At 41.3% G+C, this 27,934-nt stretch overlaps 1 protein-coding gene across 1 annotated transcript in view; it reads right to left on the reverse strand.

The window, feature by feature from the left end:
- Positions 1-12,868: 12,868 nt before the first annotated feature.
- LOC102795729 (CD82 antigen-like) overlaps positions 12,869-27,934 on the reverse strand; it is a 46,095-nt gene continuing 31,029 nt past the window's right edge. The window contains exons 4-9 of the mRNA XM_006808088.3: positions 27,750-27,871; positions 24,101-24,175; positions 19,353-19,451; positions 16,070-16,243; positions 15,909-15,992; positions 12,869-14,317 (exon numbers count right to left, since the gene is read on the reverse strand). Of these exons, the coding sequence (XP_006808151.1) occupies positions 14,240-14,317; positions 15,909-15,992; positions 16,070-16,243; positions 19,353-19,451; positions 24,101-24,175; positions 27,750-27,871 (632 nt within the window). The 3' untranslated portion in view covers positions 12,869-14,239. The remainder of the gene's footprint in view (positions 14,318-15,908; positions 15,993-16,069; positions 16,244-19,352; positions 19,452-24,100; positions 24,176-27,749; positions 27,872-27,934) is intronic.

Consider the following 27,934-nt stretch of genomic DNA (forward strand, 5'->3'; position numbering starts at 1 on the left):
GAAGAGCATATGGGAGAAGGACGCAACTCATAACTGCATGCTCAGTTTCTAGTGGATCTAAGAGCAGACCACAGCGACCTCCCTGAACAGGATCCAATAACCATCACAGTGGCAGACATCCAAGAAAGCGTCTCCAGTATGAAGAGTTGGACAGCACCAGGCCCAGACATGGTTCACGCCTACTGGCTGAAGAAGCCGACTGCACTATGACGTCACAATGATGCCAAAACAGGCTGAGAGCAGCATTTTCTAATAAAAATATCCTAAAACAAAGTTTCATATCTCAGCATGGTGTGCAATGTTTCCTTTAAAAAATGAGGAACCTGGACAAGTAGAGGACAAAAACAAAAAGACCTGGCAGGCCTAAAATGTCTAACTACAGTTGATAAACAATATCTGAAAGTCATATCTTTAAGAAACAGGGATATTTCTTAAGGATAGGACCAGCGAGATACTCTATTGCCCATGTTTACTGCAGCAATTCAGTTCAATTCAATTTTATTTATAAAACCACCAATCACAACATCATTCCCCTCAATATACCTTACAATAAACCTTATATTGTGAGGTAAAGACCCTACAATAATATGTTAAAACTTCAGCAATCAAATGACCCCCTTTGAGCAATCACTTTCTCACCTGTCAAACTCACCTGACATTCTGGCCAGCTCAATGCTGTAGTCAGAGAACTCATGCCGTTTGCTCACCGAGCAAATGTGAGTCCCAAAGTCCTCCAGTCTGACCTGCAGGATGGTGAGCGTGATGTTGCCTGGGCTGTAGCTGATGGTGTAGCCAGCCGTGCAGTTCTGAAAGGCTTTGTGTTTGATATAGTGACACAGCAGCTCATTGAGAGGACTCCTCCACTGTATGGATAGCTGGAAGATATGCATCTGGTCCTCATAGTGGTATGAGCAAGGCAAAGTGGCGCGCTGGCCCGGCAGGCAGAGCAGTTTCCCAGAGCTACCTTGAGACACAAGAACTCAGGGTTAATGTTTGTGAAGATGCTCAAATCAGCATTTTTTAATTTTTAATTTTATATACGTACTGTGGTGGTTCATTTACAAACACAAGTCTAACTTACGTGTTTTTAATTAGAAATAATCAAATTGTTACATGCTTACATTTACACAAAATGTCAGAAATCTGCACTGTCATGAACGTGTTTTTCACCAAAAATTGAAAACCAAATTTTTCATGATTTGTTGGGTTAACCCTTTGGGGTCCAGGATATAATTGGCTATAATTTGTTGTAGTTTTTCCTTCCCACTGTCGCCAAAGTGCTGCTCATAGGGGGTCATATGATTGTTGAGTTTTTGTCTGTATCTATTATTGTACGATCTACTGTAAATATAAAGTTCCTTGCGGCGACTGTTGTTGTGATTTGGCGCTGTGTAAATAAAATTGAATTGAATTGAAAATACTGTATTAACACAATTTATCTGTAATCACACAAAAAACAAAAACTAGTAGGATTTCTTTTTACTGTAAAAACCACAGACGTGTTTAGTGAATGATTTCATAACTTGAAACTCAAAAAAACTGTAAACGATAAATTTATATATAACTATTTACCTAAAAATGCAGCCAATGCCTCTGGCGTTTTTTGTACAACCATTTAAAAATACCCTATTGCCAGTCTTGGCAACCGGGGGTCAGTCCGCCAGGGCCTCCGCTCCTGGCCGCCACCCGGCACACAATGCACCCGACCCCTATGGCGCCTCCTGCGGGTGGTGGGCCTGCGGGAGGATGGGCCCATGTCTCCTCTTCGGGCTGTACCCATGGACTAAGGCCCGGCCACCAGACGCTCGCCCTCGGGCACCCTCCCCGGGCCTGGCTCCAGGGTGGGGCCCGGTAACCCTATCCCGGGCAGGGTGAACTGTTCCCTCTGTGTTCTTTTCATAAGGGTCTTCTGAATCGCTCTTTGTCTGGTCCCTCACCCAGGACCAATTTGCCATGGGAGACCCTACCAGGGGGCAAAAGCCCCCAGACAACATAGCCCCTGGGATCCCTGGGACACACAAACCCCTCCACCACGATAAGGTTGCGATTCACGGAGGAGGAGCGGCGGAAGTGAGCTTCCTCCGAAGGGTAGCTGGCCTCTCCCTTAGAGATAGGGTGAGAAGTTCGGCCATTCGGGAGGGGCTCAGAGTAGAGCCGCTGCTGCTCCACATCGAAAGGAGCCAGCTGAGGTGGTTCGGGCATCTGACAAGGATGCCTGCTGGGCGCCTCCTGGGTGAGGTGTTCCAGGCATGTCCCACCGGGAGGAGGCCCCTGGGCAGACCCAGGACACGCTGGAGAGATTATATCTCTCGGCTGGCCTGGGAACGCCTTGGTGTTCCCCCGGATAAGCTGGAGGAGGTGGCTGGGGAGAGGGAGGTCTGGGCCTCTTTGCTTAGGCTGCTGCCCCCGCGACCCGGCCCCGGATAAAGTGGATGAAGATGGATGGATTTAAAAATACTAAAACTAAAATTAGAGAACAATCAGGTTTTCACAATAGGTGCCACTCCAAAAAGTAGTTTTTCCGCCACAAGACAGAGGAGAACACCACAGGAACCTGCAGGCCTGATCGCTCCACCGTTTACACTGCAATCTGCTATTGGTGGCTTTTCAGCAACATCTGTGATATTCAGCAGTGCCCTCAACAAAATAACGACTACACTACCACACACTAACTGCACACTCCAAACACACTAAAAGACACAAATTTCTGCCTTTTACACCAGCCACCCTCACAGATTGGTGAGCAGGCTGTAGGATTCCCATATTCCAGCTGCTTTGGATTAAGGACTTTCTGACAAACACAAAGGGTAAGGGTGGGCCCCCAGCTCTCCTGTGTGCTGAGCCCCCTGCTCTTCACGCTATACACACATGACTGTGCCCCCGCTCACCAAAGTAACACCATAGTCAAATTTACAGACGACTCCCCTTTGGTGTGGGTCATCTCTGGGGAGCATGAGTCTCTACAGGGATGAACTGGAGTGGCTGACAACGTGGTGCAGGGACAACAACCTAATCCTGAACACATTTAAGGCCAAGACGATTAAGACCACATTAAACCAGTTTACATCAATGGGGATGGGGTGGAGATGGTGTCGGAGCTCCTCTTCCTGAGAGTTCACATCATGGAAGACCTGTACTGGGGTGTGAACACACGGAGATGGCAAAGAACTAAACACCCTCACTGCCTCATGAAAAGCAGGAAATATTATAAAAAACATCGCTCATAATCTGTAACTGCCGCCATCAGGCAAAGATAGAGACGCATCAAAACAAAGACAAATAGACTGAATAGCAGTTTCTACTGTGTAACTGTCAGGGCATTAAATGACATGTAATCACCTCCAATTTAACCTGATAAGTGCAGTGCAATGGATCACATCCTATGCAACAGTGTTACATGTGCAATAAGGTTTTATACATGATACTGAGAGCTTGTGTGCAACCTCTTTGTTTTTATAGTATCCTTTTGTAATCATATTCTACTTTGTGACACCACAGGGACTGAATTTTGTTGTACTTGTTACAACGACAATAAAGATTTTCGGATTCTGATCACTTCCTGTTACAATGCACAGTGGTGCTTTTGTGTAGCTTATCTGTGTTTAACTAAAACTTACGCTGTGAAATAAGACGTTATGTATAATCTTCACGTGTTTTATCCAAAGTACACTCTCTGTTAGCTCTGTTAGCTCTGTTAGCTCTGCAGGCAGATCCAGGAAAACAGGATGTCTGGGAGGAGGAAGTGTACTCTAAATAGAAGCTATCTGAACGCTACCCCAACAGAGGTCGATTATCTTGTTAATAATTTCACCTCCTCACTTCGTACGACTCTGGATACTGTAGCTCCGGTGAAAACTAAGGTCTCTAATCAGAAGTACCTGACCCCGTGGTATAATTCTCAAACACGTACCCTAAAGCAGATGACTCGTAATCTGGAGAGGAAATGGCGTGTCACAAATTTAGAGGATCATCATTTAGCCTGGAGAAATAGTTTGTTGCTTTATAAAAAAGCCCTCCGCAAAGCCAGAACAGCTTACTACTCATCACTGATTGAAGAAAATAAGAACAACCCCAGGTTTCTCTTCAGCACTGTAGCCAGGCTGACAAAAAGTCAGAGCTCTTTTGAGCCAACCATCCCTTTAACGTTAACTAGTGATGACTTCATGAACTTCTTCACAAATAACATTTTTATCATTAGAGAAAAAATTACCAATAATCATCCCACAGATGTAATATTATCTACAGCTACTTGTAGTTCCATTGATGTTAAGTTAGACTCTTTTTCTCCAATCGATCTTTCTGAGTTAACTTCAATAATTACTTCCTCCAAACCATCAACGTGTCTTTTAGACCCCATTCCTACAAAACTGCTCAAAGAAGCCCTGCCATTGATTAATTCTTCGATCTTATATATGATCAACCTATCTCTAATAATCGGCTATGTACCACAGGCCTTCAAGGTGGCTGCAGTTAAACCTTTACTCAAAAAGCCATCTCTAGACCCAGCAGTCTTAGCTAATTATAGGCCAATCTCCAACCTTCCTTTCATATCAAACATCCTTGAAAGAGTAGTTGTCAAACAGCTAACAGATTATCTGCAGAGGAATGGTTTATTTGAAGAGTTTCAGTCAGGTTTCAGAGTTCATCACAGCACAGAAACAGCTTTAGTGAAGGTTACAAATGATCTTCTTATGGCCTCTGACAGTGGACTCATCTCTGTGCTTGTCCTTCTTGACCTCAGTGCAGCGTTCGATACTGTTGACCATAATATCCTGTTAGAGCGATTAGAACATGCTGTAGGTATTACAGGTACTGCACTGCAGTGGTTCGTATCATATCTATCTAATAGACTCCAATTTGTGCATGTAAATGGAGAGTCCTCTTCACACACTGAGGTTAATTATGGAGTTCCACAGGGTTCAGTGCTAGGACCAATTCTGTTTACATTATACATGCTTCCCCTAGGCAGCATCATTAGAAGACATAGCATACATTTTCACTGCTATGCTGATGACACCCAGCTCTATCTGTCCATGAAGCCAGATAACACACACCAATTAGTTAAACTGCAGGAATGTCTTAAAGACATAAAGACTTGGATGGCCACTAACTTTCTGCTTCTTAACTCAGATAAAACTGAGGTCATTGTACTCGGCGCTGAAAAGCTTAGAAATATGGTATCTAACCAGATTCTTACTCTGGATGGCATTACCTTGGCCTCCAGTAACACTGTGAGGAACCTTGGAGTCATTTTTGACCAGGATATGTCCTTCAACGCACATATTAAACAAATATGTAAGACTGCGTTCTTCCATTTGCGCAACATCTCTAAAATTAGAAATATCCTGTCTCAGAGTGACGCTGAAAAACTAGTTCATGCATTTATTACTTCCAGGCTGGACTACTGCAATTCATTATTATCAGGATGTCCAAAAAACTCACTGAAAAGCCTTCAGTTAATCCAAAATGCTGCAGCAAGAGTACTGACAGGGACTAGAAAGAGAGAGCATATTTCTCCTGTTTTGGCTTCCCTTCATTGGCTTCCTGTTAAATCCAGAATTCAAAATCCTGCTCCTCACATACAAGGTCTTAAATAATCAGGCCCCATCTTATCTTAATGACCTTGTAGTACCATATCACCCTATTAGAGCACTTCGCTCCCGCTCTGCAGGCCTACTTGTTGTTCGTAGAGTATTTAAAAGTAGAATGGGAGGCAGAGCCTTCAGTTTTCAGGCCCCTCTTCTGTGGAACCAGCTTCCAGTTTGGATTCAGGAGACAGACACTATCTCTACTTTTAAGATTAGGCTTAAAACTTTCCTTTTTGCTAAAGCATATAGTTAGGGCTGGACCAGGTGACCCTGAATCCTCCCTTAGTTATGCTGCAATAGATGTAGGCTGCCGGGGGATTCCCATGATGCATTGAGTTTTTCCTTTCCAGTCACCCTTCTCGCTCACTATGTATTAACAGACCTCTCTGTATTGAATCATATCTGTTATTAACCTCTGTCTCTCTTCCACAGCATGTCTTTTATCCTGTCTTCCTTCTCTCACCCCAACCGGTCGCAGCAGATGGCCGCCCCTCCCTGAGCCTGGTTCTGCCGGAGGTTTCTTCCTGTTAAAGGGGAGTTTTTCCTTCCCACTGTTGCCAAAGTGCTGCTCATAGGGGGTCATATGATTGTTGGGTTTTTCTCTGTATCTATGAAGCGCCTTGAGGCGACTTTTGTTGTGATTTGGCGCTATATAAATAAAATTGAATTGAATTGAATTGAATTAAATAGAAGGCCGCAGTTCACTACCAACCCATCCATCTCCCAATTAATTTTTCCCACTCGCCAAGGAACAAACTCCGGTAACTGGTGATTCTGTTTTGAGACATGTGAAGCTAGAAACGCCAACAAACTGGAAAAGAACTGGTGTTGTTGGGAGACCGTCCATCCCACTTTGAATGGAGCAGCTCTCATTTCTAGAAATCTGGCCAAATTTATTTAACCCACCAAAACGTCACTATTCAGAGTTGAAACCAGAAAGCCGACCTACCTTTAAAAGCAGGGTCAGACCATCAGCTCTTATTACGCTGCCTTGATGACATCAAACAGTGGATGTCCTTAAATTTTCTAAAGCTAAAGGAAAATAAAACTGAAGCTGTCATTTTCAGCAACTTTGTCAATAATCACATCGACAGCACTCTGGGCCTCCTTTCCTGCTGCTGTCAAACACATGTCAAAAACCTCGGTCTCTGCCTTGATGGCTCTTTTAAATTGAATAAGAAGGTGAGTGCAGTGATCCAATCCTGCTTCTTTCAGTTAAGACAGCTAGCCAAGGTAAAGCCAAACCTCCTAACGTCTTACTTGAAGATTAGACTACAGCAATTCATTGTGTTTTGATCTCGACCTCCATTCATCATCTTCAGATGGTTCAAAATGCAGCTGCTCACCTGCTAACTGGTACCAAACGGAGAGAGCATATAACGCCAGTTTTAGCTTCTCTACACTGGCTTCCTGTCTCCTACAGGATCCAATTTAAACTTTTACTTTTTCTTTCTAAGTCACTAAACGCCCGAGCCCCTTCTTACCTGTCTGAGCTCCTCTCTGTTTATGCTCCAGGAAAAACTATGAGGTTTAGCTCAAAATTAATGCTGTCCATCCCACGGACTAATCTGAAATCTCGTGCCGATAGAGCCTTCTCTGTGGCAGGTCCCAGACTTTGGAATAGTTTTCACCTAAATATTAGATCCGCACAAACATTTGCAATTTAAATCACGACTAAAGAGACATTTTTATGCCCTGGCTTTTAACACACTATGATCCAATCATTTTGGTCTTATTTAATAGTCTTAGTTATTGTTTTAATTCTTTTATTGTCTATCATTGTTTTATGTTGTTATTATTGTTTTACATTGTTTCTTTTTAATGGCATTTTTATATTGTTAAGCACTTTGTGCAGAAAATGTGCTATATAAATAAATTTGATCATTTCTTAATAACATTTACAATAATGTCAATTATTGTATCATTACAATAACATAATGTTCCCTTACAGGGAGGAGGTCAGCGCCCTGACCCACTGGTGCCAAGACAACCATCTCACCCTCAACGTCACAAAGACAAAGGAGTTGATGGTGGACTTATGGACTTCCAGAGTTGTAGAGAAGCACACCCCGATTACCATCAACGGCGCTGCTGTGGAGAGAGTGAGCAGCTTCTGTTTCTTAGGTTTACATCTGGCGGGTGATCTCACATGGTCTGTTCACATGAACAGAACAGAACAGTCTTCTTTCTCAGGAGACTGAAAAGATTCAGCATGAGCCCCCGCATCCTCAGGACCTTCTACTACTGTGCCATTGAGAGCATCCTCACTGGATGCATCACCACCTGGTACGGCGACAGCACCGCTTACAACCACAAAGCTCTCCAGAGTGGTGCCGTGTGCCGAAAGGATAATTGGAGGTGAGCTTCCCTCCATCCAGGACATCTACAAGAAGCGGTGCCTGAGGAAAGCTGGGAGGATCATCGAAGATTCCAGTCACCGCAGCCATAAGTGTTCAGACTACTTCCATCAGACAGGAGGGGCTGCAGGACCCGGTCCCAAACCAGCAGACTGAGGCTTTTCCCATCAGGCCACCAGACTGCTGAACACGTCATAGAAACCTCACTTTCACTTACTGGAACTCCATATTGCACATATATACCATTTCTTTTGCACATCATTCATACTGCTGACCTCTGCATATTTTATATATATGTATATACATATTTAGTAATGTGCATACATTCTTATATTTGTACATATATTTATTCTTATAATTCTCATATTCCTGTTCTTATATTTGGCTTGTATCTTATGTTTCTTGTATTTTTCACATCACTGTTGCTTGTGAAGCTCGCACACAACAATTTCACTCCCATGTGCTGCACCAGTGTGCCAGTAATGTGATGTGACAATAAAAGGGATTTGATTTGGTTTAATGGATTGCACAGCAGTGGTGAATAGAGTTGAACACAGTAGATGTCTTTCTGAAAGTGCTGTTACTAAGTCTGTTATCTTCTTCAATGCCATGTGCCAGCACAGTGCAGAGCAGCTACTTGAATGCTACTCTGACAGAGGCTGATTACCTTGTTATTAATAATATTAATATGAATATTTACATCTTCACTGTGTATGACTGGATACTGTAGCTCCTCTGAAAAAGAGAGCCTCAAATTAGAACTCTCAATGCTCATCTTACAGCAGATAACTTATAAGTTGGAGAGGAAACGGCGTCTCACTCATGGCGTCATTTAGCCTGGAAAGATAGTTTGCTGCTTTATTAAAAAGCCCTCTGTGAAACTAGAACATCTTACTATTCAAAACTGAGGAAAATAAGTTCAGCACTGTAGGCAGACTGAGCAAAAGTCATAGCTTTGTTGAGCCAACCATCCCTTTAACCTTAACCAGTCCATTTACCATCAATGTGTCTTTTAGACCCGTTAATGACATTAATGACCCCTATAATGCCCTTTGTATCATATAAATGAGTTTCTGAGACCTGAGTCTCATCAACATGATCAATACTTGCCATCATTTCAAAATGTTATGGACAAAACTCTTTTTTGTCTAAAATTAACATTGTTGTTAACAAAAAGTTGCATTTTGTATCAAATGTGATACAAAAAATATAACAAATATATAATTAAAATAATACACAACATGACATAGTGTGGATTTTGTTATAACGGTTATTAAACATCACAGCTCCAAAAAGTCTGAATTGTTTGATTGGGCGGGGTGTTACAGGTTAATGCACTAATCCTAAATATGATCATCTCTGTTAATTAGTCTTAGCTAATTATAGGCCAATCTCAAACCTTCCTTTTATCTGATCATGTTTTTCAAGTTAATTTGTTTGTGTCTGTGTGGTTAAACCTACCTCCTCCACCCAAGTGTGACAGAATCAGTCCAAGGTACAGTGCAGCTGTCCTGCTCTGTTCGAGAGGTGTTCTCCACATTTGTTAACAGATTGACTCCACAAGTTCAAATACAAGATTCGAACACAGAGAACCGCGAGCCCGAAGATGAAAAGTGCTATCATTTTTGTTTTTGCTGTGGTGTCAGTTTACAAGCTCTGGCTGTAGGAGAATCTGAAGACTAGGTAGACGTAATCTGATTCTTCTGGATCACAGAAAAAAAATCTTGTTGGTGTTTGTGAAAAAGGAAAAATGAACTTGGATTTATACCGCATGTTTCAGTAGAATTCAAGAACAGTGTACATGGACTACAAGATGGCAGAAAAACATCCAAACTTCTAGTGAGAAGACCTTCAAGAAAAAAGTTCAGCCAATAGAAACAGTCGCCAAATCATACCACAGAAAATACATGAAGACTGCTACTAAACATTGTCCCAACAACTCTGCCACAGTTGAGGAATTATGTTTTGTCTTATGTCAATCCTTTTACCCTTACTGTAGGTTGGCCAAGCTAAGAGAAAGGTCACCAGGCTTCTCCGGGCGTTGCACTATTGGGCGAGGGCTCAAGTTCCTCAGAGTATGTTTTTTCCTGTCCTTGTGATCCCATGGCATTTCTGTACCATTGGTGTTTTCCTTATACGAGTTGTCAGAAGATCTTCAAATGGACCAGCCTATTTGTTCAGTGGTTATACTGACTTCATTGTTTGTAATGTGATCACTGTATGAGATGCCCAGGATCAGATGATATTTGATTTTCCTTTACAGTCCTGCTGCGAGGGTCAGGATTTGCAGGAATATAAAAAAATGGACTTCATTGAAATGTGAAATATGTCATCTTCACCTGTACCAGTGTAGACGAACATAGCATAGCCAGCAGATGGTCCTGAATACCTGGGAAAACAGGCTGGCTGGGTGACGGTGAAGAGGAAGTGTAGTCCTAAACAGAAGGCCCCAGTAAACTGTTCATGTCTCTAATCATTTTTCCCCACTCGGTGACACACCTGCCGAGGAACAAACTGGTATTTTCAATTCGGTTTTGAGGCACGTGAAGCTGGAAACACCAGCAACCATAGTGAAATGTCTTCCAGGCGCCAGAACCGGCGACACTGAAGGAACCTGAAACTACTGACTAAAGATATGTAAATGATGTAAAATTATTACACTTGACACCTGGTTACGTCAATTGGAGTTCATTACAATTAATATTGAATCGGTGTGTAACTTTGTGAAAACAATGTCGTAGTTTTCTCTTGTCCCCTTCCCAATCGGACCAGGAGGGACATGTTTAGCCACATGCTCTCCTTACATTACTGGCTCTCTGTGTGGTGTCCAAAAAATTATGTAGGCTTTATAGATAAAGACTGCATCTGCTCCCAGACCACCAACCCTCTCTATTGAGACAATTCAAACTGATCAACACAACCACATCGACTGACGGATGACAAATTCTGTGTGCAAGCACTTTGGCGACAGTGGGAAGGAAAAACTCCCTTTTAACAGGAAGAAACCTCCGACAGAACCAGGCTCAGGGAGGGGCGGGGCCATCTGCTGTGATTGGTTGGGGTGAGAGAAGGAAGACAGGATAAAGACATGCAGTGGAAGAGAGACAGAGGTTAATAACAGATATGATTCAATGCAGAGAGGTCTGTTAACACATAGTGAGTGAGAAAGGTGACTGAAGAAGAAACACTCAATGTGTCAAGTCTACACCTCTTGCAGCATAACTAAGGGAGGATCCAGCCCTAACTATATGCTTTAGCAAAAAGGAAAGTTTGAAGCCTAATATAACAGCGGAGTTAGTGTCTTTGACACACCACGGACCCACACAGCGTTCAATTATAGTTACACAGTTCATTTTTACAGCGTGTCAAAACACTAGATGCTTTTCTTCATGGCAGCTCAGCCACACAGCTTCCTGTTCGGTGCTTCGACTGCTCTCGACAGCTTTCCAGCTGTCTCTGCAAACACCCACACCTCCTCTGCAGTCACAGGTAATCCCTATTAACCAAAAGCTCAGGTGTCAGATTGCTTGATAGAGTGCTTCATACCCACCTTCCCCGTGTGCTCATACACCTTGAAGAACAGAATTTGGTGTGGATGAAGTGTTTGATAAAGATGGGAAAATGAAAGCAAAACAGTGGAGCTGAAAAGCTAAAAGAGAAAAAGAAAACAGATGAAATCGAAACAGATGGAGCAAACTTTGTCAAATTAACCAACATATGGAAACATGGACATGCAAAGAGAACTGAAAATAGATAGTGGAGTCAAACTCAGGACCTTATTGCTGTGAGGCAACAGTGAAAACCACTGCAGCAATAACATCAGTATCAGCAATGATTGGTAACTAACCCTGGCAGTTCCAGGAGATTGCTGTTATATAGGTGAGGGGGGTGTACGTAATGCGGTAAGAAACTAGACAGAGGGACAAGGAAGAGATTCAAGTGAAATAATGTTTCCTTTGACCATGGGCCATTCCTCATAGCTTTTAATTGTAACAGTTTTACCGTAAAGGTTGTAACATTGAAAACATCCTGACACAAAGTTTGACATCTTGGTTTGACAGCTGTCCAATGAGAAGTGGCAACTTAATAGGATTGTTAAGACTGCCAGGAGGATTGTTGGTGCTCCTCTCTCGTCTCTGGAGGAGATCTACAAACAGTGCTGCACACGCAGAGCTTTCTCCATCATCAGAGACCCCCACCACCCCTCTCACGGCCTGTTCTCCCTCCTGCCGTCTGGCACGAGGTACAGGAGCATCAGCTGCAGAACCACCAGGATGCTGGAAGCGTTCTTTGCACAAGCCGTGAGACTGATAAACACGGTGCCTTGGTTGTACCTCAGGAGGTAGAGCAGGTCATCAACTGATCAAAATGTTAGTTGTTAAATCCCTGGCTACTCCAGCTAACCCCAAGTTTTTCCCAGTCCATCCATTGTAGCGTGTATGCTAGATAGAAAGCACTTAAGGAGAAGAGAAATAAAAGGCTGCTTGAATGAATGGGAGGATGAGGTATGTTATATAAAGCGCTTTGAGTTATTAAACTATAGATTATGTTAATTTTACACATTAACTTCATATTTTAAGACCAAAGAGTCTTGCTGACAGATTTCTTTCATTTACTACTGTATTTATTTATTTTTACCATGTAGGAAAAACTGGCCGAGGGCCGTTTTCCTATTGTCCTGATTGCTCCTATTTGCAATCAGGAGACGCCCCCTGCTGGTCATTAGAATGAATGCAGTCTTTTGACTGCAGGATAAACTTATGTAGGTGCATAAACAGTGTAATCTAAGAACAACAACCACAACAATGGTGTCAGAGATGAAGTTCTGAGTTAGAGACATTTAGAGAGCATGAAAAAAAAGTTACACTACATTTAAAAAATATATATTAACAACATCGTGAGCAACAAGGAATCACACCGAAGTACTGTAATCAGTTTATTGGCAAAATGAAATATGAATCCATTTGTGAGTACATACTTATGACACCAACAAGCTATAATTGAAGAAGGCCATGTACTTCTAAACAGATGTATCCTTTTGTGTCTTACAAGGTTAATGGGATGTTATTTACGCGACTGTAAACAAAGCAAAAGAAAAAACAGGCCACTGAGAAAACCACATACTGGCTTGAAATTAAAATTGTACACAAATGAATGCCAAGGATCCGTGCTAAAAAATAGTTCCATCATGTCACACAGTTCAAACACAATTAATGCGCTACTCTCAAACATCTGGATTAAACAAGGTTCCATACTTAAGCCTAAAAATGCTCTATTTGCTTGTTTAAAAATGCCAATAGTAAACGGCAACACTTTTAGAAGACAAGTATATTTTTAGTACCTTATTATTTCCTTTATTCTTTTCAGACTTAAAAGCAATTAGGAGAATGGGAAAGAATATCGTTTAAAAATTGAAGGAGAGACCTGCTGCCATAGAAAATACTGGAAGGAATACTTTGGGGACTCAAATTCTTACAAATAAACACTTAAATTCCAGACAAACTACTATAACTTTACACAATAACTCAAAACACTGGCATATAAAAATAAAACAAAACATCCACCAAGTGGACTTTCCAGAATCGTCAAAACGTTGCTTTTCTCGGCATTTTTACAGTGCTGCAGGCATCTTATCATTAAAAGTAGATACAAACACAGGAACTCCTTTTTCTGCTTTCTTTTTTTAAATGGCCATCATGTGAGATACATGCATATATATTTTTGAATGATTTGCTAACAATAGTTTGTGTTTCTTTTACAGTATATTGTCAAAAGCATTGGAATGATTAACCATAAAGGGTAAAACCTCTGAAATGATTCCAGTGGTTGAATTTCTCACAGCTGTTTACCTCAAACGAACATGATGGCCAAATTGGAAATTCTGAAAATTCAATGGCTAATTTTGCTCATTAATGCCTCCAAAGCAAAGGTGAATCCATTTTTGAAAGACTGTTTCACTATTACACATGCACAGATGGTTTACTTTCAGATTTTCAAGGGAAACTAAAAGCATGCAGCAGCAAGTTGGCACTGTGGAAACCAGCAACACTGGCAGGGAAAGAAATCCTCCAGTACGACACCTTTCTTTATTAAAGTGTCCTCTCAGCATTTTTCAGCTTTGCGCTTTGATCCAAAGTTTTTAAAATAAAACCAGACTGACAAAAAGCCTTAGAGGATAAAATCTAATAAAATCTAAGGAAAAAAATAGACATATTTCATTATTACCCTTGGATACAATTTCACCAAATACTTTGCTCCCTATTTGTGTGTTTCTTGAGTTCAGTAATGTAAACTTCAGTATTTTGGCACTTTGGTATAATCCTCCATGTGGACGTTCCTGCACAGGCAGATGGACAGGATCATCCCCAGCAGCTGTTGACCAGAGAAAGACACTTTTAAATTTCTCATTTTTAAGTTATTTATTCATAAACATCTTGAACAAACTCAATCTACAGTTTCAACACATCGGAATTACCAAGATTTCAGCACGATTACTTCTCTAGTCTGATATGAGCTCATTCTTAGTAGCAAACATTAAAAAACACAGTAAACTAATAACACGAAGAGTCTTTATTCCACACACTGAACACCTTTTTTTTTTTCTTCAAAACAAATATTTGTGACAAAAAATTGTCAGAAATTTGTGAAAAAGTTCTGCATAGCGTAACGCCACAGAAGTGTATGAAAGTGTGTGAGAGCAAAAAAACATCAGATCTTTGTGTCACAACTAGGGATGGGTACCGGTGGCACCGGTTCTGACATAAACGGTAGTAACCAGACCGAAAAGCAGCGCACATTTCGGTGCTTTATTTTTCCTGAATGTCATGCACTTTAGATTCTAGCCAATCATTTTACGTTTCCGAGGATAGTGGGCGGGTCCAGGTACGTACGTTCTTTTAGAGCAGAGCTACAGATTAAAAATGCCCAAGGCGAAGCGGTCAAAGTCTGGCTGTACTTCACAGCAAAAGATGCAAACTCAGCAGCTGCAACAAGTGCTTTAAGCTGATACTGTGATACTGTCAAAGGAGGTAACACCTCAAATCTGATGAAACACCTGGCGACGCATAGCGTTTTTTTTAAAAGCCGAGAAATGCGCCGTATTTGATAGCTTGCTGCGAGACCTCACACCGAGCACATCTACTGCGGGTGTGGTGCCTGTTATCGACCCGGAGTTAGCAACATCCCCCAAAAACCCGAAGAGGAGAGTCCTGGCCCCTAGCCCTGCCAGTGTAGCAGAAATGATGAGGATGATGATGCAGCAGCAGCTGTTCTTCTCTGCGTGAGTAGCTTAATGTTGTTCGTGTGTAATTTACGTTGAGTAGGCTAACCACGTTATTACATTAATGCATGTAAGGTGAACTAGCAAACACCATCATAGCTACATGCGGCTGTCTTCTTGTTTGATGGCAGATGCTCCCTTCACCCTGGACAAAAAGGCTAAAATGACCAAAGAAAAAGTGGAAAACAGTTAAACATGAGAGGTTTTTGGACAAAGTTTGTGTTTTTTCCATTGTTTAAGCTGCTTCCAGCCAAGAGTGATACCATATATGCCCCATAGCTGCAGAAAAGGCTAACATTGTTATCTTTTTACAAAAAAACAGCTGAACATGAGAGGTTTTTGGACCAATTTTGTGTCCTCCATTCTTTAAGCACCGGTTTGAGCACCGTTTAAGCACCATCACCGTTTCAAAAGTACCGGTTTGGCACCGGTATCGGATAAAACCTAAACGATACCCATCCCTAGTCACAACACTGTAAATACAGGAGCTTTTTTGAGAACTGCTCAGCCTTCACTGAGAGATTATTCAGTGTGTTCAACAATGACATGAAAGGTGCAGCTGCTTGTTTTATTCGTTTTGTTAAATTTTTTAAGCCACTGTAACAGGTATTATTTTGCATATCGTTTGTTTCTTTCATGGAAACCCAGCTAGTTATAGGTTAGTGAGAGTTAATGACGTTGTACCTCAATAAGAGTCACTCCAAGGCAAACGCCTAACACAACCCCAATGTTGGTGAGGAGCCATGTCTCCACGCTGGCGGCACATCCCTGATTAAGACAAGAACCTTATTGACTGGAAATGCGTCTAAGAGACAGCAAGTATGTGAACGGAAAACACCATTTACCACATCGTATACAGGCCAGTCAGGTGTCTTAGCCTCACAGAATCCACTGTCAGAGATGTTTCCAGCAATAAGTGAGATGTTCTGGCAGGAGCAGGGAAACAGCAGCTGCGAGCTGTTGACGACGATCATGTTACCACTCCAATCTGTACGATCAATCCAGCCACAACACTCCATCTACAGATGGGGAGAGTTAAGCACAGGTTTCATTTGTAACAGCCAAGGTTTTACTCCCAAGGACGTTTGACTGGAACGGCTGATGAAGAGGTTGATACACATAATCTTATACTCGTTCTGGAACAGCTACTTTGGGCCTGATTTCATGTTTTTCAATTTAACACCCATGTAAACATTTCTGAAGAAAATATCAAGGTATTTTATTTACAAATGTTATTAATATACTTTCATATTTTGGACTGTAGGTTTTTATGTTATTATTTTTGAGTTTTTCTCTGGTGAGAAAGTATTATATTGTTATATGAAATTCCTGTTAATGTCAACATGTTGCCGGGGAGGTTCTGACATCACACAAACCTTAGTTCTAGCTACTGTTTCACTTGGAAAACACTGGTGTGAACCAGGATTAGACAAGTTAAATGTTCAGTTTCCTCTTATGTAGTGTGAGAATTTTCTGTGATTACAGATGTCTGGAAGCCTTTAACCCTTTAAGACCTACCATAGAACCAAGTCCGCCAGAGGTTATATTATATTTTTACATGCTGTGGAGCCATTTTTGGGAGCATTTCAAGTTGCTATACATCAATACAACCATTATAGCCCAAATTTTAATAATATGTCTGCATTAAGTGCATAGTAATTACATAAATTGCAAAAAAGTGCAATAAACTACAAAAAAATTGAAAATCGTTTTTGCTTTTTTAACATATATTTCTAGTTAGAGAAATTTAAGAGGCTTATCCCTCAAAACTGTAAATACAAAAAAGTTGCACAAAATAGTTTCCCACCACAGGAAATTTATTTTGAGTGTCTTCATACTTTTATTTTTGAAATACACCAATTTTTATATACTGCAGGAAAAACAAAAATAAATATTATAATGCAAATTTGCAAAAAAACAGCATATGCATCAAAATAAACTATTTCCAGCAGTGCAATATGAGTCCTAAGCATCCCAGAAACCACACAGAAAGTCATAAAGTCAAACAGAACTTTTAAAAACACCAGTATAGGCTCATGAGGCCCTGATGGTATAAAACTACATTTCCGCGAAAATTACGTCACTTCCGGTTTCGGGCAGGTCATGGTGGACATGTAAAAGTTCGCGCTGACGTCTATTCCAACGTAGGAAGTGTTATGAACAGCTGATCGGATCGGCAAAGCGTGTTTCTGGAATATTATGTTTTTGTTGCTGCAAGTGCTTTTTATGCAGTTTTTGCAAAGCTATATGTGGAAGGAAACTGTGACCGAGGACAAGCTGATGGCATAAGATGTAAGTACAACTCCTCCGGTTTCATATGCAAAAAAAAATTATTGCGCTAGCTTATGTGGTTGCAGAGCTACCGGGATTTAAAAATAGTTACGCAAAACAGAGCGTGCTGCTCTGACCAGTTTTAAAGGGTTAAGATCCACACAATGCAGTCAAATGGAGTATTTACATCATGCAGCTATCTTATATTAAAAATGATATTGTAAGTGTGTTGAGATAAGGTGACTACACACTAACAGTGCTGAAATTTAAACTCAGGAAATCTGCTGATTAAAATAACTGAGGTTTAGATCACTGAAAATTAAAGGTTGATATTAAGTCATTTTTGCTTATCAAGACTGCAAAGCTATTTTGTCACGAGTGACAGAATCTGTTCATATAAAAATGAAATTTGATTATTTCAGAAGAAACTGGCTGAAAAGAGAAATCTAGAGAGCTATTTCAAGCTACATTACCTTCTTTTGGAAACACATTGATGGAGAAGTGGTAAATGGCAAAAGTCCTGGTCCTTTTATAACCCTTTACTGCGTTACCTGAGCACCCTTCCAATGCCCTGCTCTACCTCCTGAGCTCAGTGGAAATTAAGATTGTTGTTGCTCAGTTCCAGACAGTGTTGGGGAGTAACGGAATACATGTACCGCCGTTATGTATTTAAAATACAAAATATGAGTAACTGTATTCCGTTACAGTTACCGTTTAAAAAGGTGGTATTTAGAATACAGTTACTTTGTTGAAATAAATGGATTACACGGCGGTACTTCCCTGTTTCATATTGTGGCGGGTCAGGACTGTTTGGGTTTTGTTTGACAGCTACGTTCTGTTGTTCCAGGCGGCAGCGTTACGGTTGCCATGGTTACAGGGTGACGCTCTCTCTCTGCGTGTTTCCTGGGTGAGAGAGGCCTTTATGTTGTTGTTGTGCTAAGCTAATAGGCAGAATGCTACAGGTATAGCTCTAAAGAATGTAGCATCATAGGCAGTGTAGTCCGTGCTGCAGGGAGAATGGACTGCCATACACGTTATGTGTCTGTGAGCGAGGGAGGGAGAAAAAGGAAAAGTACGAGCTGTCATCGAGCAAAAACGGGAGCTGGAAGCATGTAAATATAATAATAACCACTGCAGCCAAGAAGAGAGCCTGACGAGCCCAGCTGTAAGTAAGCTATTAAGACTCGACTGTACACCGTGTTCGTGTTTTCCTCTGAAACAATAAGTTCCGTTGGAGCAGCCTTTCAACGCCTCTCTCTGTCTCTGCTAGCAAAGTTGACCCAGACAACAAAGTAAAGCTAGTTTTCGGCTACGAGCCGACACAGAACCCACCGTATTAGCCAGAGGTCCCTTTACTACGGTTCGGAGCCGCGGACCTTCAGTAACAGTAATAAATCACAGCAATAGTACATTCATGTAGTTGTAAACAGCATGATAATATATTAAGTAATCCAAAGTATTCAGAATACGTTACTCTCATTGAGTAACGTAACGGAATACGTTACAGAATACATTTTGGGGCATGTAATCTGTAATCTGTAATGGAATACATTTTAAAAGTAACCTTCCCAACACTGGTTCTAGAGTACAAAAATAAATTTTCTAATATATTTCAGACAGATTCTTATTAGTCTCTTTAGAAAACTTAATTTGTCTTCTTTGTCTCATTTAGGTTTTCAATGCATTTTCCAGCATCAGCTGACAAGAGCAAGTCTAACTGTATAGTTACAAAGTGTAAAGCATCAAACTCCCCCTGTTAAAAATGGATTTCCTGTGTTTCTTGCTTCTAGCTAGGACATTTCTGCCATTTTGTACCACTGAAGATATTTTTATTGATGGCTTTGTATTTCAACTCACGTTAGTCTGGATGAAGTCCCAGGCCTGCTCTGTGGTTGAGTTGTTCCCAGAGTATTTGTCCAGTACCTTAGTGATGACCTTGGAGATCTGCTCGTTGACCTGAAAGACAGCAGGCTGACAGAGTTGGTGAAACATGTATTACATAAACATATAAGCAGCGTAATATGCCCACACTGTATCCATGTTTGAGCCAATGTGTCTCTTTTGTGTCTTCTTTTTGTGAATATATTGTTGGATGGATACCATTCAAATGAACTAAATTAAAACACCCTCACTACATGCTATGCCAGACACTAAGTAAAATAAAAATTTCTCAATGTGGCATGTTTTAAATCTTATTAATTAGAAGGACTATGTGAGTTTTTGTCAATCATAGCAACAATATTTACAGCCCATCGTATCTTCATTTCAATTATGATGACTAACATCTTGTGTAGGTCTTTCTTGGAAATATTACAGTTCATTTGCAAGAAAGTACAAAAAAGGTTCTTCTGAGAATAATTGGAAAACATAGCTATACTTATTTTACACAAGTTTAAAAAGTTTATGAATGCAAAAAGACAAAAGAAAAAAGAGACGGACTGTAGGAGCAAAACTGTATTCTGTTAGCAAAGAGTGTAAACTAATATAAATTCTGGTGAAAGGTTTGGATGCAAATGTCTGCTGTTCAGCCTAAACAAAAAGAGAAGCTTATTTTGAGATAAAACATCTGCTGACCTGAAGAAGCTGACTGCACCCTACAAGCGTCTGGCAGCACAAATGAACCTGCTGCTAGTTCAATTCAATTCAATTTTATTTATATAGCACCAAATCACAACAAAAGTCGCCTCAAGGCCTCAAGTTGATGAGAGACATCGAAAAAGGCCAACCGAAGACCGGACAGTCCTGATCCCCAACGACCCCCAGAAAGGGCCGGCCCCATCCAACTACCAGTCTCAATAACCTGCTTCAGTACCACATGGAAGCTCCTGTCAGGCATCATAGCGGCTAAGATGAACAGGCACATGGCTCAATACATGAGTGAGGCATAGAAAGGACATGGCAAGAATACCAGAGGTGCGAAACACCAGCAACTGGTAGACCGAGCAGTTACCCAAGACTGCAAAACCAGACTGACCAACCTGTGCACTGCCTGGATTGTGACAAGAAGGCCTATGACTCGATGCCCCACACATGGATCCTGGAATGACCTATACAAGAGCAGAAGAACCCTAAGAGATTTCATCAGGAGCTCAATGGGGATGAGGCCAACTTCGGGCCAATAGCACAAGTCACCATCAAGTGTGGGATCAACCAAGGAGATGCTCTGTCCCCACTGCTGTTCATAGGTCTGAACCCCCTCAGTGAGATAACTGACAAGACTGACTACAGATACTGACTTCGGAGCAATCGTCAGCCACCGGCTTCATGGATGACAAAAAGCTGTATGCCAAGAGAGAGACATGGATTCGCTGATCCACACCACCAGGATATACCGCAACGACATTGGAATGTCGTTCGGACTGGAGAAGTGTACTTGGATGATAACAAAGAGAGGGTAGTCAGAATTGAGGGGATCGAACTACCAGAAGGCAACATAAAGCGCCTTGGGGTGACTGTTGTTGTGATTTGGCACTACATAAATAAAATTGAATGGAACTGAACATTGCAGACATTGAGGACAGCTACAAGTACCTGGGGATCCCACAGGCAAATGGGAACCATGAAGCTCCCCCTAGGAAAGCTGCAGTCACCAAGTACCTGCAGAGGATCAGGCAAAAGAACAAGATCCAGGCTATCTACACCTACACCCTGTGGGGTTAGGTTAATTGGTGATTCTTAATTGCCCATAGGTGTGAATGTGAGTGGTTGCCTGTCTCTCTGCGTCAGATTGGTGATCTGTCCAGGTTGAACCCTGTCTGTCACTCTATGGCAGCTGGGATAGGCTTCAGTCACCCAATGACTACAAACTGATGTGAAGTTAGTTTAAGTCTGATACATAAAGATTATGAGGAAGAATAAATCACCAGCCAAAACAGAGACTGAACTGCAGAGGTAGCAAAAGTACAAAAATTCTGTACTTAAGTAGAAGTACAGATACCTAAAAAGTACTCGAGTAAATGTTGAAGTACTGTATGAAATGCACTCAAAGTAAAAAAGTAACTCTTTCGAGGACGTTTTTTTTAAACAGCTATATTTGTGTAAAGTTAACTGAACCTGTTATGTTAATGTAATAACAAAATAGCAAGTGGGAATACAAACTTTATTTTAGAGTTTTTTATTCTAATTGTCCTCAGCTTGAACCAATTAAATAGAAAAGAGCAGAGAAAAAGAAGGAAATCTATTAAAATCTAAAATCTATTTTCTGTTGCCTACATTGTAGAGGGTGACTTTGCCTCTAAACAGGAAATGAGTGCAGGGTTAAAGTGGGATACAGCAGGTGGGGGAACCCTAAAACTGATTGTAATGGCTCAGTGTGGGGAAAACAACTCATAACTGGCAATAATTTCTCATGTGAGCTCCAGTAAACTCTTGGCTCTGACGGAGGCGGTCGCATCTTTCCCCGTGTCCCTCACCTTATCTTTCCTGCTTGGCTTCTCATGTCCGTCTCTAGTCTCAACTAACGTTAAGAGAGAACCTCAGAGAGCCTCTCCATCTTGTTCTCTAAACCCTAAAGAATTATGGATTTGATCAACTGGTCCCTCAACCCAATTGACACCCTTTTGACGACGGGAAGCCAGGGTTCGAGAGAGCCTGATTGTCCTGGAGGGACATTTCCTGCCGGATAAACGATGGATGGGTGGCAGCATTGGCACGTTGTTTGCCTGGCGGGACTGTCGATTGAGGACATAGAAGATTTATACCTATTTGGAACCATGATAACAGGGTTCTTGCTGATCAGAGCTCGGCTCTGGCTTATCAAAGATTAAAGAAAGCGATTACAGCTGGTCAAAACCCCACAAGGCTGGCCGCTATGATCGAAGCGACGGGAAATACCGCTTATTGACACCTGCAGTCATTGTGCAAAAAACAAAACAAAAAATTCCCCCAAAAAATCAAAACTCTGAGCCAATTTAAACTCTAACTAGAGTGCATGGTTGTGCCTTCTGTTATGTGACATCCTCTGGGATTTACACGTACAGGACTGCCTTTCATGTGTTGCTGTTTAGGATCAAATCGGTTTGATGTTTGAAGCCTTAAATCTGTCAAATCAAAATTAACGAGCCTGTTCTGAAAATGTAAGGAGCAGTGTTGGTCAAGTTACTTGAAAAAAGTAATCAGTAACTAATTACTGATTACTTCTCCAAAAAAGTAATCCCGTTACTTTACTGATTACTTATTTTCAAAAGTAATTAAATACTTAGTTACTTAGTTACTTTTAAAAAACACGATTTACAACCTGAATAGGTGATAAAGTGATAGATCTTTCAGCCCAATTCTACTTTTTCTACATAATCCATCATATAAAATGTAATCAAATGGAAAAGTCTCTTTTTAAAACTTGTTTTATTAGTTTTAATCTTTTAACTTTATGCATCAAGCAAAAATTTAATTATCTGCAACATTCTCTGACTGGAAGAAATTAGTTTAACATTTAAACCTATTTTCTGCACATTCCAGCACATAAAATAAAATATTTTTTGTGTTTACACTCAGTCTTTCAAATAGATGCAAGTAAAACACAGCAGAAAATAAATAAAGTCAAAGACTAGCGGTCCTGTTGCTCTAGTTTCACCTGTAAAGCAGGAGTGGGGTAGGCGGAGGGTTACCCTGGTGCAGGTGTGCAGCGGTCAGTGGAAGAATCCGCGAGTTTCTCTGTGAGTTTCCCATTACGTCGTAGCTACTCGGTGCTTGCTCGGAAGTTTAGGGGTTTTTTCGCTGTAAAAAGAAGTTTTCTTCCCACGCACAACGGACACTAATGTTTTTGTCACTTTTTATGGAATCAAACTCAAAGTAAGGTCAGTACTTCCACGCTTTAAACGCTGCACGCTCATACTCTCTCTGCACTCGATATATGATCCATTGTTGATCTGCACACAGCTGTTGTCACGAACGTCGCACTCGCTTACGTCACTGTCATGAGACATTCTCGCAAAAAAATCACGGTTTTAGTAACGCAGTAACGCAGCGTTCCTACAGGAAAGTAATGGTAATCTAATTACCGTTTTTGCAATAGTAATCCCTTACTTTAATCGTTACTTTAAAAAAGTAATCAGATTACAGTAACGCGTTACTGCCCATCTCTGGTCCTCAAAATTAACGAGCCTGTTCTGAAAATGTAAGGAGTCAATATAAAGAGAACTACTCAGTTAAAGCAGAGATACATGAAAATTCAAAGTACAGTAACAAAGTATTTGTATGCCATTATTTAACACTTCTGCTGAACTGATCCAAACCACCAGATGTAGGTAATCTTCTGCTTCATCAGCTAAGCATTTATTGTTGGACCAATGACTGAAATAACTCATAGCAGGAGTAGGGGAGGTTTGGCAAAAGGACTGACTTTGCAGTTGATATAAACTAAAGAAAACCTCAACCCTCATCTCTCAAAATAAACCAAGAAAAAAAAATAGTAAGCACTTTAAAAACTATTCTTAACCATGAAGCTTTCACTGTGTTTTACTTCTGGCTGAAATACCTCAAACTAAATAACTAAGTCTGAACACTGTCACTGCTACTGTAGGTTTTTTTTTCTTTACACGGTGGGTCCATTTATCACAGCATGTGGATGAACTCAAGTTTGCAATATTTGAAATGACATCACTCACCACATCCTTCTGAAAGTAGATGAGGGCACCAGCTGCACACTGAGTGATGAGGATGAGCAGGAGGACGCTGAAGTACTGCGGAGGATCACAGAGAACAGTGAATACAAACATTTAGGGGCGTGTGAACAGCTATATGTTAGTTAGTGGTACATACACAAGCATATCCCTCTATTATGTTTTACTGTTGTCAAGAGGGAGAGCAGCAAATAAACTCCATATCCAAATGCAGTTTTCCCCAGGCTGCCGGCCATGCCAGCGCCATCTTACCCTCCGACTATACATACATTACACAAATGGAGAAGACAGGTCAGAGAGGTACAACATGGAAAATGCAAAACATGAGGAAAGACGAGAAAAAGAAAGAACTCCCGCCAGACTGAGCTCCAACGGGGAGATCAGTTTGAGAACAGAAAAAAAGAAAGTGTCCCTTCACCCGGTTAAGCAAAAGTCAACAATCTTCGATCAATGCGGACGGCCTTGAAGGAGGAACAAAGAGTTCTGACAACAATCCTGTTATCATGGAGATTTTTGTTGTTCCAGTCAGCTTAGACCTTGGCAGCCTTCAGCTGGCGCCAGTGGGATAGCCGCATGAGTGAAGATGGTCAATGTTTGGGTTTAGTGCGAACAACTGCATCCAATTTTTACAGCTGCTCTAATGTCCGTCACTGGTCACCAATTCTCTCAATTCCCATTGTTCTTCTCCAAGAGCCCTGCCAATCGTCTGTCATGTCGGCCAGCCTTGTGGGATTTTGAACAACTGTAGCCGCTTCTTGTTCTTCGATAAGCCAGCTCCAATCAGCCAGAACTCTGTTATCATGGTCCCGAATTGGTAGATGTCGTTCAGCGTCCTCCATCGAGAGCGTCACCAGACACACGACGCAACCGACCATCGAGTATCCGGCAGCAAACGTCTCCGCGGGACACTCGGGCTCTCCCAAGCCCAGGAAGGTGTCAATTCCGTTACGGGACCAGTTGATCAAATCCATGATTCTTTAGGTTTTAGAGAACAAGACTGAGAAACTCTTTGAGGGTCAGAGAATAAGCAAGACTATACAAAAGATGAGAAGCCAAGCAGGAAAGATCATGGAGAGGGAGAAGGAGAAAAGTGTGACCGCCTCCGTCAAGAGCCAAGAGAGAAAAGAGAGCTCAGAGAGAGCTTTTGTGCTCAGAGCTGTTTGTTTGTTGGTCTGAGGCAGCCATTCCCTAAGTTAAGAGCGCTGTGGCCCACTTTAAAAAAACAGAATATGAAGATAAAAAGTCTTTTCCTCCTTCCTGATTTTGTTTATTTTAAATATATGCAACCATGTTTTAAATGTTTGATTTTTAATGGCAACAAAAACTAAAATTAAGCATTTGTGATAATCGGCAATGTGTGTTTCACATCATTGGGAAGGAATTCTGGCCCACTCTTCTTTGCAGAATTATTTTAATTCAGCCCTGCTGGGGTTTCAAACATGAACAGCTTGCTGAAAGTCCTGCCAGTGCATCTCAAGCTGATTCACGCCCAGATTCTAACTTCAGAGGTGAACCTGCTGGTGTGCTTTGACTCATTATCCTAACCCAAGAGCACATCCTGTCATTCTCCTTCAGGATTTTCTAGTAGAGACCAAAACTCATGGTTCCATCGATTATGACAAGTCGCCCAGCTCCTGAAGCTGCAAAGCCGAACACCACACTACCACCACCACGTTTCACTCTGGCATAATATTATTTTTGTGCAACACTGTGTTAGTAACCAGATACCAGATGTAACACCAGTTGTAACAGGACACAAACCTTCAGTCCAGAGAATATTATCCCCCAAAATGTTGGGACTTATCGAGATGTTTTTTTGACAAATACACTTTTGTGTTCTTTTTGCTCAGCAGCGCTTTGCGCCTTGAACTCTCACGTGGAAGCATTTTTTGCCCAGTCTCTTTCTTACTGTTGAATCACAAATGATGAATAACTGAGGCCCTATTTATTTCCCCTAATAAATGAAATGAAAATTTTGCATTTATTCAGGTTATATTTGTCTTATATATAAGATATATTTAGTTTTATAATCTGAAACATTTAAATATCACAAATAGATGAAAAAAAACAAGAAATCAGGAAGGGGGACAACTTTTGACAGTATTCTAAATAAATGATGTACAAAGTCTGCTTATTGACAAAATCTCCTATCATCAAGAAGAATTGGCTGCGTGAAGCCTCAATCACTATTTTCACAACACTTAGAAGAAACATTGTAGAGATGCTAGAAAAAAAGCCACAAAAATTTAGAGTGGACTGCTGAACACTGGATAACAATGGTACTGATAAAAGGGCACAAGTGCTCACTGGAAAACATGGTGGCATGTTTCAAGTATGCAAGAGACTAACCCAGGTTTAGCCTTACTCTGGCCTGGGTGTAGCTGCTGAATGATGATATTGGATAGAAGTTGGTAGATAGTTTGGTAAATGCACGTGCAGATACCAAAGTCCAGATCTCACTGTTTTGATGTCCTTTCTGTTTGTTTCTCTTCAGCTATCTTCTACCTGGTCTCCCTCAGTAATGTATTTGCAGCTATTACTCCACAAGAGTGTGATGCACAATCTCCTCTCAATAGCCAATGCCAAGTTGTGTCTTCTTTTTGAACTCTGGGAAACACTGATGTGAACTTCTCTCCAGGTGAATTGTCTACATATCGTTTGATGTGTTTTTTCTCCGTGTGACTGAACTCGTAGACACTTTTATTGTTGTGGAAAACTTCTGGACTTAAAGTACTGCGATTAACTGAACTGTTCTTTCCAAAACATGCAGTAGTTGAATAGGCTCTTAAAGTAACACAGCTAATGGTCTTCAGTAGTGGTGCAACGGATCACGGTTGATCCATAATCCGAACCGATCCCACTCCACGGTTCGGTACGCATGTGATCCGAAGATTTGAAAAAGAAGGAAAAAAAGTATGTGTATGGTGCGCGTGATGGGTCTGTGGTAGTTATGGCCAGCGCTAGCGGTCCAAATGGAGGAGCAGAGGAGTTTGCGGTATTTAAGCAGCCCTTTGCTGCCCAATCCGACCGGGCTAAAGCTATTACAGAAGCTACTGGGGTGTTTAGCTGCAGACGGGAGGCCGTATTCTGTTGTGCAAAACAAGGGGTTTAAACTGATGGACGTGCTTGAGTCACGCTATGATATCTCGTTGCGCGTCCACTTCAGTGACAAGATCGTTCCAAGCATGTATGAGCAGGAGAAGTTTAAAGTTATGGCTGAGCTGTCCCAGGCATCTTCTGTTGCCCTAACTACAAACGGGTGGACCTCCAGGGCAACGGAAAGCTACGTGACCGTGACCGCTCGTTATATCACAGCGGAGTGGTAGATACAAAGTCCTGCACTGCCCTATACTGCACCTTAATTTGTTTTTTAATAATTGCGTGGATTGAGTCTTGAGTTGAATGTTTTTAACAGGCAAAAAATACTTAAATAAGTTAATAAGTTATGTTAAAATTGTCTTTTTGTCGATCCATGACTTAAAACCGTGATCCGATCCAAACCGTGAGATTTTTGATCCGTTGCACCACCAGTCTTCAATAAGGATGCAAAAATCAGTTCACTATTGACAGGAAAACCTTTACATCATTTATATGTTTTCATTATCATGTCTGGACGGTACACACACATACTCACCAGGCTCAGCAGAGGGCGGATCTCATAAATGGCCCCCAAGCAACCGAGGAAGCTTATGAGAATGGGGAAAGCTCCAACTCCTATCAAAATGTAGCATGCCAACTTCACATCTGTGGAGTTTTCTGAGGATCAGCAACACAGATCTCAGGTTACAAACAGCAAGCTGTCAGAGCATGTGACTATGG

Source organism: Neolamprologus brichardi, chromosome 1 (genome assembly GCF_056152115.1).
Source record: "Neolamprologus brichardi isolate AB-2024 chromosome 1, ASM5615211v1, whole genome shotgun sequence".
NCBI classification, from domain to species: Eukaryota; Metazoa; Chordata; class Actinopteri; order Cichliformes; family Cichlidae; genus Neolamprologus; species Neolamprologus brichardi.